We start from the raw sequence: 13,216 nt of genomic DNA on the forward strand, positions 1-13,216 counted from the left end.
AGCTATATCATCCAGTTTTCCTTCTAGAATCTCGCATTTTTCATGTATCCCTCTCTGGTTAGCCTCAGAAATCTCAAATTTTGAAAATAAGTCTCCTCTTAGGCTTAATAATATTGATTCCAAATCAGGCTTACCATTAACCCCAGGACGGATATTTATTTTTCCTCTGTCCAAAGGGGCGTCATTTCCCTGTACTGGTACTGGTACTGGTACTGATACTGGGACTGAGGCAGTACTGGGAGGGGGACCTATGTCAGGAATTAAATTTACTACATCCAGTACCTTCAATTAGTGTTCTTAACATGCAGTCGGATAAACTGGATATCCAGATTTACTTAATGAACATCATAGCAGTGCATATTACTGGCATTGATTCAAAACTTGAAACATTGACACAAAAAACAACGCAGCTGCATCATACCCTGCATCATACTAGCAACCCATTGCACACGTGGACCAATAGTTGCTCAATTACGTGAAGTACCAACCATCTTAATGAGTATACTAAGTAAGGGCAAACAGAATACCCAGTGCCATATGGTTCACTGAAAAATGAACTTCCAAATGGAAAAGAAATAATAAAATCTATAGAAACACTAACATCACCAAATAAAAATATGCCAGAGATCAGCAACCTAGTGCAAGAACTCCGCAAAAATGATAAAACACATAAAATAGAAAATCTACCATCACCACCTAGCATTTCAGTCGACAGCAATCCAGTCTCAAATGAACAATTAATAAACCTGCAAAACAATCAAGATAATCCACTAGCTCTTTCTCAAACAAAAAAACAGAGGAAACGTGCCGGGAAGGTTAGAAAGCATCTACAGTTTAAAAGAAAGGTTAGTCAACAGGAGAACAGATTCTATCCAATCTTTGATTCAAAGTACAAGAAACAAAATTCAGTAATAATCACATCTACAATAAATCAGGGAGCCAAGGAAGACCCAAACAGCATTTATGAGGTCCCCTTGCTGATGGATTCATCAGATTCTCTATCCACATAATCCATGGGGAAAAATAGTATATACAAACCAAGAGAGAAGTTCTTGAACAGAAGCCTCCCCACAAAGAGAGATTGCAGGATGCAGCCCCCTCTCCCACAAGGTCAGTGAATGCTGCATTGGATAAAAAGAACAAAATTCACACAGGCATGGTAACAACAGGTCAAGAAATTGCTCAGAAGACAAAGGACGAACTAGTCAACCACAAAGGACTGGATACAGGCTTATTAACTCATAAGGAAGGCATTGAACAAGACAAAAATCAACAGAAAGTGGCCCTGCAGAGATGCTCCCAAACAGACAGAGATCAGATTGAGCGGATATTCAGCAATGTAAATTTACATCATAGCAACACGAAGTACCAAATGTCAAAACAGCAAACTGAAAACTCAGTATCCTGTTCGTTCCCTTCACTGCAGCTAAGAATTGAGGAGCAAATAAAAAACTGAAATAACCAGATCCTACTAACACAACAATATACATCCCAAGGTCCTCAGGACTACCTGAGCAAAGGAAACGTCCTGAGCCTAATGGCACCTATTCCAACTTTAAACCATTTATCTTCATCCGATCTGTGGTCTATTGATTGTACCAAAGTACCAAAATTAATAAGCACTCTCAACTTGAAGGCCACTTGGACCGTTTCATTAATTCTAAACGGAGCCCCACAGTTTGAGGCCTGGGGCATAACACTTTCAAAGCCCGTTAAGCAAAACTACCCCCTACCCCTTGTTTTGTTTGCACAATAATCAATCTGATAATTAACTCATGTATATTCCGTTGTACAAAGTGCAAGAGGTAAATTGGAAGACAATAGGTCAGTATCAAAAAATACAAAGGAAGAATCAGTTTGGACATGGCAGGCCCTGGATGGCACCACGAAGGGAATGACTCATTAACAACAGAAGTATAGTTCAGTAGTGGTCATTAAATCTTTTATTGTAGAACTTTGCAGGGGCAAAGCACAAACTGCAGGATAACTCACCACCAAATAACTGGAAAAAATATGAATTAATAGTCCTTCAAGAAACATGGCTGAACAACCCAGTCCAAGTAGCAGGCTACATTCTCCATCATGTGAAAGCAATGAGACCTCAACAATATGGTGGACCAAAGGGTGGCCTAGCTTTCTACATCTCTACTGCGCTCAATATCACATCAACCCAAATGTGTACTTCAACAACAGACATACAAATGATAACAATGGACCTGGGACACAGCAAAGCAGTAAATAGAATCATACGCATTAATGTCTATGTACATCCAAAGGGAGAAAACAAAAATGCCTTATTCAACAAATTGACAACTGCAGTAATGGAAAGAAGGTTTGAAAACCCAACACGGGAAATAATCGTAACTTGGGATTTTAAGTCAAATTTAATATAGACACCAGAGGAAAGTGATCCCTTAACAGCGGCAAATGCACTATGGGCAGTACAACTTCAATAACATTTAACCCTCAAACGACACAATCTAAGTGGGCAGAAACTAGTGACAGACCTAGAACATCTTGGAATGAGAGTATTACATGGAAGAACCCAGCAGGATAGTGCTCCGACCTGCACATATCATGGCCCATATGCCCAGTCTATAATAGACTATATACAGCCTCATGCATCAAGCCAAAATCCAGTCGGTAAAATACCGAATCGCTAATAACACCCGTTAGCGAGTAAATAAAACCTAATCCCAATGCATCAACCCGAATACAAAAATCGCTATTTAAGGAATCCTTAAATAGCGATTCCTTAAATTGCGATTGCATTTAAGGAATCCCAAATTGAGATTCCTTAAATGCAATGCATGAAAGTTAAAAAATTAGCGAATTCGCTAATAGGGGGAGCAAATTACCATGAAGATGAACTGCATGGTAATTTGCTAAAAGTTTGAAAAATGCACTTTTGAACTGCATGAGCAATTTGCGAGAACCTACTGGTACTCGCAATTTGCTCATGCAATCTCCAATTCATTCCTGTGGGCCTGGAGGCCCATAGGAATGATTGGGACGGCATTCCTTAATTGCTACTCGCAATTTGCTAGTCGCAATTAAGGAAAGTTAATGAATCGCTATTTGAATAGCGATTCCTACATGCATAGCCTTTTGCTATTCCTTATTAGCGATTCCTTATTTTTCGCTAATAAGGAATCGCAAATGGCATTGTTGATGCATGTGCCCCATAATTCTTACTCTAGCACTGCTTGCCCAAACAAAGGAGTTTTCCACCAAATACACCACCAAAATCGACCATTCATATCAACATTTGAACTACCAAGACACACAACAGCACCACCAAAGGTGGGACAAGCAACAAGGATCAATTTGAAGCGCCTAAGATGGTCAAGCAACTCGCTCCCTGTAATAGCCACCAGGACAAAGGAATTGATAACAAATTATGGTTCGAGGGAGCGGTCGCAAGTAGAAGCTTGGGCCGCCTTTTTAACAAATCTACTAAAAGATGCCCCTATAGTAGATCAGCCTGGAAGATCAAGGTACAAGCAGTTCAAATCACTGGGTAAAAAAGACCAGAACCTAAGAAAATAATTAAGAGGTGCAAATAGATCTATAAGAGGCACTGTTGTGTCCAAAGATACATGGGAAAGAATTTAAAACCACAAGAAGCAGTACAAAAAGCAAATCTGAGAAGACAAAAGAACATAAACAGATAACTGTTGGTCCAAACTGCTATTTAATGGAAAGCAATCAACTGTTAGAGCTTTTTGGGAGCTAGTAAATGGCTGTACAAGACCTTCAAAGTTGATTAACGCCACTTGTGTTACAGAACTAGCCTGGATATTCTACCTAATCACCACTTTTGTTAAAGCGGAGCACAGTGGCAAAGTTTTGAGAACTCTTAATCACTCCTTAGCCATTGATCACAGCATAACAACACACTCAACCCTAACAAGGTGAGTGCTCAAACTACACCTTCAGAACTGGATAGTTTAACAGAACAGGCAAAATATGCACATACAATAGTCAAGATACTTAAAGAATCAGGATGCACCCTGAAGATTACAAATTTTGCAATAGAACAACCTTCAATACAATACAAGTAAGATAACATATATCTAAAGTAATAAGATCAGGCCAACTGGACGGGGCCCCAGGCCCAACTGATATTTCCCAAGCGATTTAACAAATAGGACCCTGACTTTTGGGCAGCCCCAATGTCCCGTTTGTTCCCCGAGGTTGGCAGTACAAGCAAACTCCAGAGAGTTGGAAAGGGTCCATAATCAACCCAGTGTACAAAGCAGGTGATCGAACAGATCCAGCAAATTATAGAGTGACCTCCTTAATAGATTCGGAGCAAAATACTACACTATTGATCCTTAGAGATCTGGTAAACTGGTCAGAAACCAACAAAATAATACCTATTAACCAGTCTGGATTCCATAGGGGCTCTGGTGCCACTACAAATATACTTGCCTGATGGCAAACACGAGCCTGCAGCAGCGAAAAAGTGTGCATCTATTTTTTATAGACTTTAAGGTGACATTTGACCGGGTTTGAAGTTAGATCGGGTTAACTCTCATCCTCCATGCCTGGGTACATTATCTGTTACACATCTATCCTATGCTGAAGATATAGTGCTGCTAAGCTACACAAGAGTGGGCCTCCGAAGAGTGTTCAATGAACTGGGACACTTCGCCAAAGCAAATATGCTAGAAATAAACACAACAAAAACAAAAGTCATGACCATAATCGTCGTGCCCAGAAACAACTAACATTTTTTAAGCTTGGCAACACGAACCTGGAGGCAGTCAGCAATTACAAGTACCTAGGATTTACATAGATACTGGATTATTGGGAAATCAAACTTTTAAGATGTATATCACATTAGTTGAAACATATATAGTTTTATTGGTATATAGTTATGGTTTTAACTAACGTAAACAATTAAAGAATCATTCATTCATTCATGCAGTGTAAGTCAAGTTTTAAGTCTCCGTGTTTTTTCCTGCTCGAGATGGTGCAGTTGTTTACTTAAAATAGATTTGACCAACTACCCACCCTCTAGCCCAGTGTTTCTTGAATTTGTCATTGCCATATACTCCGTGCACGAAGAGTGATTTATCTTGAAGGATGTTCCTTCATTCAGGGCATCAGAGCCAGGCCCCGTATGCATGCTAACCTTCTACTTAGCAAATTTATTTTCTTTTTCTTGTCGTTGCATGGGTTCTTGGGCTGGGGTGGCATTAACAGAAAGGAATGATTTCCATTGGCTTCCTTGGATACAACTATTCCCATGTTTGTTAGATTTTCCATTTGGGCCAATAGGGCTTTGCAAATGCCCATACCCTCCCAACATACGCAGGTTGATTCTGCATCTCCTGATTCTGTATCAACCAGAAACTAAATATAACATATGTCAGCAATACAATATCTGTGAGGCCTTCCAGATAGTGTGACAGACATATAATATTCCTCCAATTTAAAAACATCATGTTCACCCTCTTATAAATAAGTGGGTGTGAGGTCAAGCTTCAGTTTGTAAAACCGACATAAATTAAGTGTCCCTTGGATTAATTATTTGCTGATTTATGTCCCGTCTGGTGGGTCTGGAGAAAAGATGTTTGCAATCACATTCAAGATCTAGGGTAGGCCGTTGGGACATATATTGTCTAGAATTTCCCTGATGGACATGTTGATCCTGACTGTTCGCCTTAATTGTTGTGTGGATATCTGGATTTCATTGTGTTTGTAAGTGCCTATAATTTGTGGGTAGCACTTTGATATCGGATTGTAGATTTTGGGAAGCCAAACTACATGCAGTTGGCATCTATCAACTGCATATTAGTCTTTGCTGCTTGGGGTATGAGGACATGAATATTGAATCAAGAGTTTTTGCTAATGCGCCCACCGCACTAAGCACTGAAACGCCAAAGGCGCCTTCCTCAAACCCCCTGGGCCCCATATTTCTAGTATCAGATATAATTTCTTTGAGTGGACTGGTCTAAATATTTCCAACAATTGTTGGTGTTGATGCTTTTGTTATCATGTGGTTAGCCAGGTAAGTATTGGAGGCTGCTGTTCCTTCTAAGCCTATCGGATCTAAGAGGGCTTCCAAAGTTTTATCAACAATTAGCATTTCTGCTGTACGTTGTGAGGTATCAAGGGCGGAGTACCTGTGAAGGTTGTGAAGACTGTTGGGTTCCTTACTGCAATATATCAAGTCAGTACTATCCTCCAAATCAAGAATTGATAGATTTGTTAGAAATACTGCGGGTACTCTGGTAGGATGTTGATGGTTACATAATTTGGAGGAGTAGGGTGATGATGGCAACTGGTGAGGCTATGAGCAAAGCCAGTACACGTCCTTAAGTTGCTTGAATTGAAAAAAACAGTCCATGATTTTTTGTACCAATCTCCATTTTCCAGGGCCATTGATTCATTCTTCAAATAGCCTGCATCTACGAAAGTGTTAGTACCAGATCTGCCAAGGCTCCTGGGCTGCTTTGATATCTCAATAGAATAACGTTATATATATTGCCCTGGGTTAGGGTTAGCTCCGGTGGCAGTTTCTTATTGTTACTGGTATTGGTGCCACTGAAAGACTGGAGTATTTGGGGTCAAGTAGTTCAGTAAGAACATCGGTCTTGGTGGGAATGTTGATGGTAATAATGGTAGGGACAAGTGCTTAAGAGTTCATCGTCCCTTCCTGGACAGCTGGATCAGCTAGATCAGCAGTTAGCTATTTTGTTTTTATATGAGTCTCTTACACTTGGGAAAATGTTTTCTTAAGTACGTGTACAGGTACAGTATGCAAATATTAGTCAAAGTACAAATAAAGGTGAGCAAGTGGATACAACAATAGAAAATTGTTCATTTACCCCCGCCCGAACTGACTGCAATCTAGCAATCACCTCCCCTGCAAAAATCACAGATAAGATGAATGCATAGTGAATGGGAGATGCTAAATTGCCTCTCGATGTTTGTTGCTTGAGCTTGTGTTGAGCTGGACTTTTTGGGCTTCCACAATGGCCACAGAAAAACTCTGACCTCTAGATCTCGAAGGCCTTGGTAAGATTGAGAGCCCAGGAATACTTGGGAGCTCTGGGTACCGTGCCCACCACATGGTTGACAAGGAATCTGGACCCAGCCCAGAACCTGTGGCTCCCAAGTGTCCTGAGCGGAATGCAAAGGGATGGAGTGTGGCAAACACTGATGGTGATAGGCTCAAACCTGTGTTCAGTGTAGTCCTGCATCTCAGCTCTTATGCTTGGGTTTGCGCATCTGTATTGATGTCTGGAGGTATCCAGCACTGGTGTGTGATATGTAGGTGGGTAGAAGCATGGCAAGGCAAAGGGGAGTGTCATTATTTTTCACACAGATCAAACTAGCAACATAAACTCTAACTAAACACACAGAGCAAACCAAGTACGCTTTTAATTGACTTCCATGGACAGCACGTCAGGCCCAAACCTGCGGAATTGAGCACTATACAAACTGTACAGTACAGTTTGATAGAACTCCAAACGGTTAATTTGACAGTGAAAACATCAGATCGGGCACCACCAATGAAACTTTATTATGGATGAAATGTCCCTGATGTGGTTTTGGTGGAGGTAGTGTAATGTTGCAGGGTGGTCTGGTACTTCAGTGATGGAGGAGATAATGTGTAAATGTATATGTACTATACTAGAGTGGCGGTGCAGATACAAGGATAGAACTTCTGATTGGTTACATATGAGGATGTTTTGGATATATTTAATTTTCACATCGTTTTTTATTTTATTGAATTTAAAAAACAACTTTATTACGGCTGATTGAGCTGGCGGTTAAGAGAACACTGAGCGAATATATCGTTTGCTATTGTTTTGTGTTTGAGTTGTAAGGCTTCACTGTTATATGTGAACATGAAAATAGGACTGTTTATGAAAACGGTTCATAAAAAGATTCTAAACAATAAAAGAAGCATTTTTGTCAAAGCATTGCACAAAAGATTATAAGAAGGTGCAAAGTAAAACAATCATTAGAAGGATTTTAAGAGATTGGGAGCAGAAAAAGAGAAACAAGACAGTTTTTTAAAAACCAGACAAAAGGCGTGTAATCTCAAAGTAGTGGAAGGAGAATAGAAGAAGGAGTCCAACCCTTAGGAGCCACCAAAGAAAAATGGAGGCATGTAAATGTGGTATACAAGAAACAATAAAAAGCAGAAAACTAAACCATGAGCCAATGGAGGGATCCTGGGGTAGGTGAGACACTGAAGACAGAAGGAAATTTGTGGAGAACATAAGAGACATTCAAGACAGACTGTAGAAGAGCGTGTCAGAGAATAATCAGAAACACCATGAGAACAACAATACTCCAGGTGAAGATCATCTTAGGAAGAATAATTTATATGCTTTTGGGAAAGTCAAGAAATTACACATTTCCAGATGTTAGAGATGAAGTCTGAAAGCATATGTAAAATGGGAGACATAAGAAAGCGATCAGTCAAAAATGAGAGCCAGGTTGTGGGTGGCAATGGATAGATCCAGCAAAGTTGGGGAAGAGGAACAGACACAATAGGTAGACAAGCCTTTTCTACATGATTTAGATAAAGACAGACACCCACACACTGCCACAAGATAATTGGAAAACCTACCATTATGAGAATTGTAGTAAGAAAACAAATATCTGGGTAGTACCATAGAGCAGATTGATTGCACACAGACAGTCTGGTCTCTGGCACACAATACATTTTAAGGGAAGCTGATTCACTCACAATCTTCAACATTATGACTGAATAAAAACCCATGAATGAACACAAACATGTATATTGATAAATGAGAGATGAGGGACCATTTTCAACCTCCAACTAAGGATGCTAGAAGTCCCTGTTAGTTATACATGATAACAAGGAAAATATGAATAATTGCATTGGATAATACATGCACATGGTTGAGTAAGAGACAAACAGCATGCAATGCTCACATGCTCAATAAAACTAGGAGGGTGGTTTTATCATTTATTAGTTAACGACAAGCCATTCTGCACACTACCATATAATCATGCACCTTGAGGAAGGGCTGATCACTCATTGAGGAATGAATAGCTGACTGGATGCACACTTCCTCGGTTTTCAAGAAGAGCGACCACGCAGCCACACAAAGGGGTGATTTTTCTGCTATTCATCATGTTGAAAAAAGCTTACAGATATGAAGAATCACTTGGAGCAGGACAGATGGGTTCACCCCGAAACCGGGAAGTATGATCACTATAAATACTAATTAAAAGATGAAGCCCAACATACTCATAAGACCGTCAGAAAGTAAATTCTGAACAGAAAACAGACTCTTAAGAGAGAAGGAGGATGTGTAGATATAAAGGGTATATGGAGTGACATACCATTTCTCCACTGTGTGCCACCTGCAGACCAATGCGTTGGTGGACCACTTTAATAAGATCCTTAGGAGCATGAAGGGTACTTTATCCAGGTATTTTAGGAGGAAGTGAGATCATCTGCTATGTCTCTTATTTGCCTACCTGGAGAGTCTATATAAGGGTGTGGGGCTCAGTTCCTTAGAGCTCCTGGTTGGACTTCTGTCGGTGGTGCATTGACTTTGGCCAGAGTATAGAAGTTACTCCCCAGACCCATATAAAGGCTTCGGAAAACTCATGGTGAAAATTGTTTCCTTATAGAAAAGATATAATTCAGCTTATGATTTTAAAATGTAAAGGGTTATCTTCTGTGAATAGGCATTAATATTTTAGATTACTACTTTCCATGCTCCTAGATATTGTGATATCTTATAAGAAAAATCATTAAACAATGGGCCCTGAGAATAAAATGGGCATGTTAATTTTGATCAGAGATGTCTGACCATGTTCCAATTCCAGTGTAATCTTGCCACAGTGATTTGGCCCATTGTTGTGTGACCCTGTGCAACTGATCTCGACTCATTAAGATATTCTTGCTTGCCATGTGTTCCTCACCAGGCCTGTGCTTTGAGAACTCACCACTGTATGCTGAAAGACGTTGTGACACTAGACCAGCTTTATGCCTTAAAGAGTAACTGTATTGCTGCATTCGATGGGCCTTGCTGCGAATGCTGATCACGTTTTTCCTTTTTATGGAACATAATATGTTATGATGTCAAAATCAGTGTTGTGGCACTATGTTAGTGTTGCAGCCTTTAATTCTTCTATGGAACTATTATTCAGTGTTTGACAAGAGATTTGTAAGCCTTCTGTGCTAATACCTATGATTATTCTACATATATCATTGTGAGACTTATTAGCCTAATTTAGCAGAAATTCTTGATATGACATTGCTCTTAAACAGGGTCTTACGACCATACAAATCATTCTGGAACTGGTGGCCAGCAGGGTAGCTGCGTTTTCCTCCTTCTTAATAACCTTTTCTATTTTTCAGGTTAATAGAGTTGACGATTGCGATGAGATCAGGAGGAATGCAAAAATGCTCTTTGTCTTCAATGTTAGTGAAGATGTAAAGCGGGAGATTCCACTTAAACTCCCTAAGGTATGAATACTGTTTTAATATGTGTGTGTTCAGTGTTTAGATTGTGAATGGCTTCCTGATGGCTACAGACACGTATGAGAAATCAAAATTCAGGTTATTTGACTTCTAGCTAAATTGTATAGTACTTGTAAATAATATATTCTCAGTTACGCATCGTAGTTCGGGATACAAGAAGGTTACGTATGTCCTACTACTGTTTCAGTGGATATAAATCAAATGCACAGGATGGGCAAAATGGACCATTGTCCGGAGGACCAACCTTCCATGTGCTCCCCTGGTAAAGTGTTCGGGACAGTTGGAAGTCATCATGTAATTTGTATGCCTAAAAAACATATCGTTTTAAGTCTGGCATTAGCCAATACCTTTTGTCTTAAAAAGTACACCCTTATCTTGAATATCTTTATGCTTGTCTTGTTAACTCACTTGTCTAAATGACCACTTCAAATCTTTTTCCAACACTATATTTTTGTATCGCTCCTCGCTTTCTTCCTTATCTATCCCTCAATCTCACTCCTTGGTGTGCCCAACCCTTTCTCCATATCTCCAAATCATCATGATTCCCCTTCACCCCAGAACCCTACCTATCTACCTACCTGTCGTTATCACTTCCTTTTTATTCCATGTGTTTGTATCTTTCTTTCCGCCAGTCTCCCTTTTTTCCTATTTTTTCTTCACCTGACGTCTTTCCCTACCTCGTCTATCTTTGCACCTCATCTTTACCTTATTTCTCCTTCTATGTCATTTCTCCTGCTACCCTATTTTCATTACCTCTTTGTTATCCCCCTGTTTCCCATTACTCCTATCCTCTTATCCTGTATAGTCAGGGGTCACTGCCTCGCCAGAGGAGTGCACACATAGAAAGAAGGAAGACAAGGCATGGAAAAAGAATTAGATAGAAAATGACCAGATTTCACCTCAAGGAAATGGTGAAAGTTATTGCTACACAGAACTGACCTACAAGGTTAAGGAAAACAAAAAAGTGATAATACAGTGTGATGGACGCTTCAAGAGAAGTTTGTTAAGCACAAAGAAGCCGCAGCATATGCCTGCTTGCAAAGGGACCGCTCATCTTCTTGCCCTGTCAGCGGCCCCCAATCCCTATTAAACACCTTTAAATACATTGACTTCACTGTTTCAAACTGCATATAATAGTGGTTTAACTTCTTCTCAAAGTGACAAAAGACTTCTTATAGGATATACACTTCATCTGAGACTGTGTCCCACTCTGCTCTCCTCATGGTTATTAGTTGCTTCACCTTTGACATGAAGAATCATTAGTAGGCCACTTCGTTTAATCACTTTCCACCCTACAACTTTATCAAACGCCCACTCCAATGTAACTCATCTGATCCATTAATACCATCTACATTACCCTAGTGCTCTAAGAAAATGACTAATACTCTCCTAACTGTACTTGATACTCAGTTCTCTGCCACATCTGAAGAAGCAAAATTCCCATACCAAAACATAAAGGTGCCGATTCCGATCCTGGAAAAATTTTCCCCGTACGACTCGTATCCGGTCTTTTTACCGTACAAATCGTACAAGTAGCGTACAAACTGCCAAGTACGATTCGCATGGGAAAAAGTCCATACGAATCGCATTCGGAAAATTTCCCCACACGTCCTCGGGTCGGAAAAAGTGTCCGACACATCCCCGGACGACTTTACGTACAAATGTGAAAAGTGAAGTCCGAGCGCGCAAGTACGATCCATCCCGTGCGTCCGATGTTACAACCGTATGGAAAATGCACCGTACTGACCGAACTCCCATAGCAACCATGGAGACATGTGCCCGCATACGCGCCGGACCCCCCCAGCCCCCGTGAGTACGCGCCGAACCCCCCGTGTATGTACACCCGTGTACGAGTCGAACCCCCCGTGTATGTACACCCGTGTACGTACGAGTCGAGCCCCCGTGTATGTACACCCGTGTACGAGTCGAACCCCCCCCGTGTATGTACACCCGTGTACGAGTCGAACCCCCCCCGTGTATGTACACCCATGTATGAGTCGAACCCCCCGTGTATGTACACCCGTGTACGAGTCGAACCCCCCGTGTATGTACACCCGTGTACGTACGAGTCGAACCCCCCCGTGTATGTACACCCGTGTACGTACGAGTCGAACCCCCGTGTATGTACACCCGTGTACGAGTCGAACCCCCGTGTATGTACACCCGTGTACGAGTCGAACCCCCGCGTGTATGTACACCTGTGTATGTACGAGTCGAACCCCCCCGTGTATGTACACCCGTGTACATACGAGACGAACCCCCCGTGTATGTACACCCGTGTACGTACGCGTCGAACCCCCGTGTATGTACACCCGTGTACGTACGAGTCGAACCCCCACCCATGTATGTACGGTGCGTACCCCCAGCACTACACGTCGGACGGAGAAAACACTTCGACCGACGGTTCGTACCCGGTTTTTCCAGGATCGTAATTGGCACCAAAATCAAACCCAGCTCAATCCTCAAACACCTCAATGAGGAATGCTGTGACTTTACTCACCTGCTTGACATCCCCTCCTTTCTGTTCTACATTGAACCTATGGTATTCACACCTGCTTCCCCCACCCTCTGCCCTCAGTCTTGTATCACCTCTCTATTTGGTCACTCATGGTGCAAATGTTTACCCATATCTGTGACAGGGCCGGGCCTATAAGTTCCGTATCTATCCTGGAATCACAATCTGATTGTTCTTTTTAGCAGCATGTAAGCGTTAAGGGGAACAAATTC

The 13,216-nt window shown here is 41.2% G+C and overlaps 1 protein-coding gene across 1 annotated transcript in view; it reads left to right on the top strand.

Moving 5' to 3' along the window:
* The first annotated feature begins 1,156 nt into the window (after nucleotides 1–1,156).
* The window catches only part of LOC146796253 (uncharacterized), a 253,960-nt gene continuing 241,900 nt past the window's right edge, over nucleotides 1,157–13,216 (top strand). Inside the window, exons 1-2 of the mRNA XM_085631284.1 lie at nucleotides 1,157–1,339; nucleotides 10,367–10,474. Of these exons, the coding sequence (XP_085487410.1) occupies nucleotides 1,157–1,339; nucleotides 10,367–10,474 (291 nt within the window). The remainder of the gene's footprint in view (nucleotides 1,340–10,366; nucleotides 10,475–13,216) is intronic.

The sequence above is a fragment of the Triturus cristatus genome, chromosome 10 (genome assembly GCF_964204655.1).
Source record: "Triturus cristatus chromosome 10, aTriCri1.1, whole genome shotgun sequence".
NCBI classification, from domain to species: Eukaryota; Metazoa; Chordata; class Amphibia; order Caudata; family Salamandridae; genus Triturus; species Triturus cristatus.